General features: G+C 36.7%; 1 protein-coding gene across 1 annotated transcript in view; it reads left to right on the top strand.

Moving 5' to 3' along the window:
- Nucleotides 1-484: 484 nt before the first annotated feature.
- LOC110466666 (monocarboxylate transporter 13-like) overlaps nt 485-6,037 on the top strand; it is a 13,961-nt gene continuing 8,408 nt past the window's right edge. The window contains exons 1-2 of the mRNA XM_021523337.1: nt 485-634; nt 3,793-4,035. Coding sequence (XP_021379012.1) covers nt 3,798-4,035 — 238 coding nt within the window. The 5' untranslated portion in view covers nt 485-634; nt 3,793-3,797. The remainder of the gene's footprint in view (nt 635-3,792; nt 4,036-6,037) is intronic.

The following is a 6,037-nucleotide window of genomic DNA, read 5'->3' as shown; positions in this document are numbered from 1 at the left end:
GCTACCCAACAGAGTGAGCAACAAAACCATGAAAACATAAAAAAAACCCCATAAACGTACACCTTGAAATCGTTTTAACCCATACAAAGGGCGTCTTGTTACCTTTCAACGCATATCTGTTGAACCAGAACATATCTATCTTCTCTCCTACTGGACGATCCAAACAGAGGACAGATTGTAACGTGATTAATAGTTGATGTTTACACTGTCAAAGTGTAAAATAATATATGAACTTAGTAGTGTTAACGTTAGAATGAGAAAGGTAGGTGTAGACATCGTTATCATACATCAACGCATCAGCATTCCTTCTTTTATTGCTGTTTTCGTTCTTTAATGTGTAATTTTAAGCATATTGAATAAAGAGTAATACAGTGTTTACCCTCCCTCTGTAAACACCTTTGTGTAACCACCCATTATTGGCTTCAGTGCACACGTACGGGTAGAAAACATTGTTACTGAGTTAGGTTACACATGGATGGAACTGCGTAGGATCACCTTGTGAAAACTACGGATTTGAAGTCATAACATCAAGTCTGACACTGATATTGGCAATTGTTCGGCAAACGAGGTGATATTGTGTGTTGAGTGGTAGATTATCGGATACTTTGTCATTTCACGGACATAAACATAATTGGTAAGTATTGCAAACACATATTTACTTACTATTCGTAGTGAACACGACATCCTGACCTTCCTGCGGCGCAACTATCGTCATTTACAAGATTCATTGTTTTACCTTTTTGCCATTTGATGTTGGATTCTATCAACCTGATAAATCTGAAATCTTTCACAGTTTGAAACATATCAAAAATGACATCTTTCCTTTTTTTTATATAGACCAATCAGAGCGGTACTCTCTATCAATTGCATTCAAACCCCAATTTCTGTTCAGTTTGTGTCGCAGATGAAGGAACGGTATAATAAATGATTGTTAAGTATATTTGTGCTTAAGACACTTAGATATTTACTTAGCTTAATATTTGATGACATCTGTGTAAACAAATTTTACCGACTAGTAGCATTAAACAATAGAATTGTAGGCCATTCGAAATAGCACAAGGCCTTGTCGTTCCTGGCGTCGTTAGAATATGGTGCCAAAGAGCACACTGTAAGTTACCGATTTTTTATGCAGTAACATTTTCGTCGTTGTAGGTTTTTTGGGGTTACAACTCGTTGAAATACCATATACATTTCACTTGTATTCAGCATATAGCGATATATTTCCACCCTGTTTAGGAATTGTTGAAAATAAATATTGTATTCAACAGGATAGCCTATGTCCTCTGTCTTAGCGTTTCTATGTCGATAGCAATATCACACTTCATGGTCTTACATTTATATGGATTTATTACAGTTTAATTTGATCAAGTTCAATTACACTGTTGCGACTCTAGATGAGTACCCTATTTCTAAGACACTCCACTATGAATCGAACATGAGACTACAGAATACTAGTCAAGTGATCTACCTATTTAGCTAATGGGGAAAATATCTTGTCTAAGGAAGTAGCAAGAAATGGATAGCGTAATGATGTTGGTTGTGCAGATTTAATTTCCTATCAACAACTAAGGTCATTAAGGGCATGCCTCCATGTGTGTTGTGTATGCCTGCATGTGTGTTGTGTATGCCTCCATGTGTGTTATGTACGCCTCCATGTGTTTTGTGTATGCCTCCATGTGTGTTTTGTATGCCTCCATGTGTGTTGTGTATGCCTCCATGTGTGTTGTGTATGCCTCCATGAGTATTGTGTATGCCTCCATGTGTGTTGTGTATGCATCCATGTGTGTTGTGTATGCCTTCATGTGTGTTGTGTATGCCTCCATGTGTGTTGTGTATGCCTCCATGAGTGTTATGTATGCCTCCATGTGTGTTGTATATGCATCCATGTGTGTTGTGTATGCCTACATGTGTGTTGTATATGCCTCCATGTGTATATACCTCCATGTGTGTTGTGTATGCCTCCATGAGTGTTGTGTATGCCTCCATGTGTGTTGTGTATGCCTCCATGTGTGTTGTATATGCCTACATGTGTGTTGTATATGCCTCCATGTGTATATACCTCCAAGTGTGTTGTGTATGCCTCCATGAGTGTTGTGTATGCCTCCATGTGTGTTGTGTATGCCTCCATGTGTGTTGTATATGCCTCCATGTGTATATACCTCCATGTGTGTTGTGTATGCCTACATGTGTGTTGTATATGCCTCCATGTGTGTTGTGTATGCCTTCATGTGTGATGGAAGCCATGAGAGCAGAGCCTATTGCCTTCCTTATCCTGGCGAATGTTCAACGTCAAAGCCAAAAGTGAGGTATTGCCGAGCAAGTCGCTAGGAAATAAAAGGTAGATAGAAGTAGAGAGAACGATAAAGATCCCAAATATTGCAATGGGTGCAGCTTATTAAGTTTGGTTGCTTTTGTTTCCCAAGCAGAGGGCACAAACACAAACCCACATTCTACAGGGGTTCCCCATTAGTCGGCTTTTACGATAGATACCGCCAGTAACAGTAGTTGTATTCTTTTCCCGATCCCCGACCTGCAGGAGTGGCCAACTACTATGAACCAATATCTAATAAATCGAAAAATGGGTATAATAAAGTTGTGGGGTAACGTTGTTCGGTGTACACGTGATGTGCGCACGGTGTGTGCACAATGTTCGAACGATACAATTCTTGACGATTATTGCTTGCGAACATTTGTGCGGACGATGGACGAACGTTGTGCGATGACAATCGTAGTTGGTGTAAATTGAGAAATGGCTTAAAGCAATATACGGTTTCGAGTTTGAACAAATAAACTTGATTTATTGAGTATGTTTCTATATTCTAGCTATATATATAAGATAATCTTTCAATATTTTCTTAAATTGAGAAAGTATGCTGTTTTGGTAATTTTTAAACGACCATACTCGACACATGTAAAATTATAAGACGTATGGACACGGTCCCTTATCCCGGTAAACAAAACCACTTTGGACATATACATGTACCTGGATCGTAGTTTTCCCTACTTGGCACTCATTAAGGTGTGAAAGTCCAGGTGATGGGGAGCTGTAGACCAAAGCGAATGCAAATAACAAATAGCAGTCATGCGGTATCATATTTCGTCAGACACATGGCGCCTGATAAAACTCCGGTCACTAATCAAAATGTTATTTACCTGTTCTGGGATCCAAACCCATTCTTGACAGTCTAACAGGGTCACTGTAATATTGTGTGACACGCATTTTAAAATTGAACATAATCTTAATTAATATGTTGAGAAAATATATACAATGTTCCTTATTCCGTACGAACCTTCCAGAATTTTTCATTCCGTAATGTTGTAATATCTTTACGGATAGAAGCACACAACGGCGCAAATGATTGTTAAATCGCACAGTTGTGCGCATCATGTGTGGACGAGGTGCGGACAGTGTGTGCGTGATGTATGCACGATGTGCGCACGCTGTTTTTGGTGCGTTGTGCGGTCAAACAACTGTATAGATACATAATGATTTCAACTTATAGACATGTAAATATATTCCATTGTTCATGTTTGTTCATATATTTGTAAGCTGAGAAATATATAAGTTTCATTGAGGTACTTTAAACTGTCGAAATATTAATTGTCCTCTGTCATTTCCTGATACTAACTGTGAATATGTATTCAACGTCACACTTTTGACGTCACAATATAAATGACGTCAAAACCAAGCAAAATTATCACATTTATAAATCTATAAGAATTTTGTCGCAGTTGAAAGTTACGAATAAAACCTACTCATTCCATATGTTATTATGTTATTAACTGTTTTAGGTAAAATGAGAAAACTGTCACTAGCCGACGTGGTACATGTATGTGAGCATCAAACAGTTCAAGTACCGGACGGTGGATGGGGATGGATGGTCACTTTTTCCTCCTTTATTGTCAATGCGTTGATTGACGGTGTGAGTTTTACATTCGGAATTTTCTTTCCGGAATTCCTGAGATATTTTGGAGAAAGCAAAGCGAAGACACAGATGTTACACTCAGTATTGGTTGGAACGCTTCTTGTTTTTGGTGAGGTGGAACTATTTCATTAACAGATCTTTACATCTTAAGTAAACATTTCACTTAAAAATCACATTCTGTATTTGTTGCAATTCGTCTTTCTGTAGTAACTTAACTTTTGTAACTGTGTTATTTAATCAAAACATCAGTATAGAAATTATAATTCTTTTATTTCTACAGAGATATCAAGAATAAGTAATTCTCACCAAATTTATTTTGAGGCGACTGAAAAACTGAAATACCGTTGTGAGAAACTACCCAGCGAGCACAACACGTACTGAAAACGTTGCAGTTACGTCAGGACAAAACGGTGCAAATAAGTAACAGTAACGTTGCAAATTAAAGTTTGCGGGACGTTTTCATGTAACGTTCGTACGACGTTTGTGTGTAACGTTATGACCACGTTTTATTAACGTTGTATATACGTTGTCGCCACGTCATATATACCACCATATATATTCAATCACATGGTTCTTTACAAATATCTTAAATACGCATAGGCTTTGTTGATATGAGTCACAGTACATCAGCATATCATATATATTGAAGACATGTTTAACGAGCCCTGTCATGTAATCCATTTAATAACAACAAACACACCTTTACAAGTGCAATTTTTGTAATTGGCAGTTTGAATACGTTTGTATGTATCAACCTCTACTTAAGCAATACTTTTGTAAGTTTCTTTTGTTCAATCTGCATTTTGACACGGTGCACATAACCTTTTTGGACTACATATTATGTTGAAGAACATGTAATAAATTCAAATATCGAAAAGGAAAATAGCAGCTGGAGTAATGAAGTATTCATAATATGGTTTACAAAGGTTTTCTTGTAAAGATAATTTGGAAATCCATTAGCAAAGATCATTGCTCTTGAATATTTGCAATCACAATAATGCATGAGTCAGATGTTTACACACGCTCTGTCGATTTCTTCGTAAACATACTGAAGGTGTCAAAATGTAAACGGTACGAAAAACTTCAACAATTACTAACCTAACGCAGTTGATATTGAAACATCTTCGAGCATTCAGATTGTGAAGCTAGCAATCAACAATAATCTAGTTTGGGTGACTCCTTATGACCAGTGGTCAAATTTAATCGATGGGCAAACAAAGAACCGGAAGTACAAAATACCGCCCAACTCTTTGAGTTATTGTTTCTTTTCGTCTTTTTACAAAAAGAAATATTTATAATGTAAACTGTCATTCATATATGAATTTGTTAAAGCAATTTGGATGCTACCGATGTCAACAATAATTATATTTTTTTCTCTTATTTAATTAATGGACGCTACCCTCTTACAAACAAATTTTTAAAATAAGGGGAAATAATTCCAAACTGCTACATCGTTATATCTCTGCTTTAGTAAGAACAGCTTTATCGTTATTGAAATTTTAGTATAGCCATTACTGGAATGATTTGTTAAAATGCCATATTATAAAAAAAAATCTGTTTTTGGAAATACCTTGTTTTATACAGTTTAAACATTAAACTATAACAAATAATCTCAGTTTTACTCAATCGTCTCCCTACGATGATTGTGTGTTGATATCATACAAATTACGAATTATTCGCGTTTCTTTTCATTTAAAGTGATTTTATCATTATAACTGAAAAGAAAGTAAAGTAACCTAAGTAGAACGTTACTACAACCTTATCCTCAAACGTTGCACAGACGCTTAGAAAAAGACGTCCTCAACACGTTGCATTAAGGCGCAGGCATTGAGACCAGAATAAGACGTTTTCCGGACGTTTTCCGGACGTAGTGCGCCCACTGGATAGGTAATAATGAATAACATAAAACGTCATCAGCGAGGATTGACGCCTCCAAGGTAGCGAATATTGATTAGGTAGCTTATCAAAATAGGGAAATGTGAGCTATGTTAATTTTCGCATTATCTATTTTCACAATTGTGTTATCAAATGACATCTCAACAGGAATTTAAAACATACACTGGGACATAATATATCTATACAAGTTTACCCAGCGTAGTCGGGGGGGGGGG

The sequence above is a fragment of the Mizuhopecten yessoensis genome, unplaced genomic scaffold, assembly GCF_002113885.1.
Source record: "Mizuhopecten yessoensis strain PY_sf001 unplaced genomic scaffold, ASM211388v2 scaffold11141, whole genome shotgun sequence".
Lineage (NCBI taxonomy): Eukaryota > Metazoa > Mollusca > Bivalvia > Pectinida > Pectinidae > Mizuhopecten > Mizuhopecten yessoensis.
The sequence above is the reverse complement of the archived record's forward strand: the minus strand, read 5'-3'. Positions and strand labels throughout refer to the sequence as shown.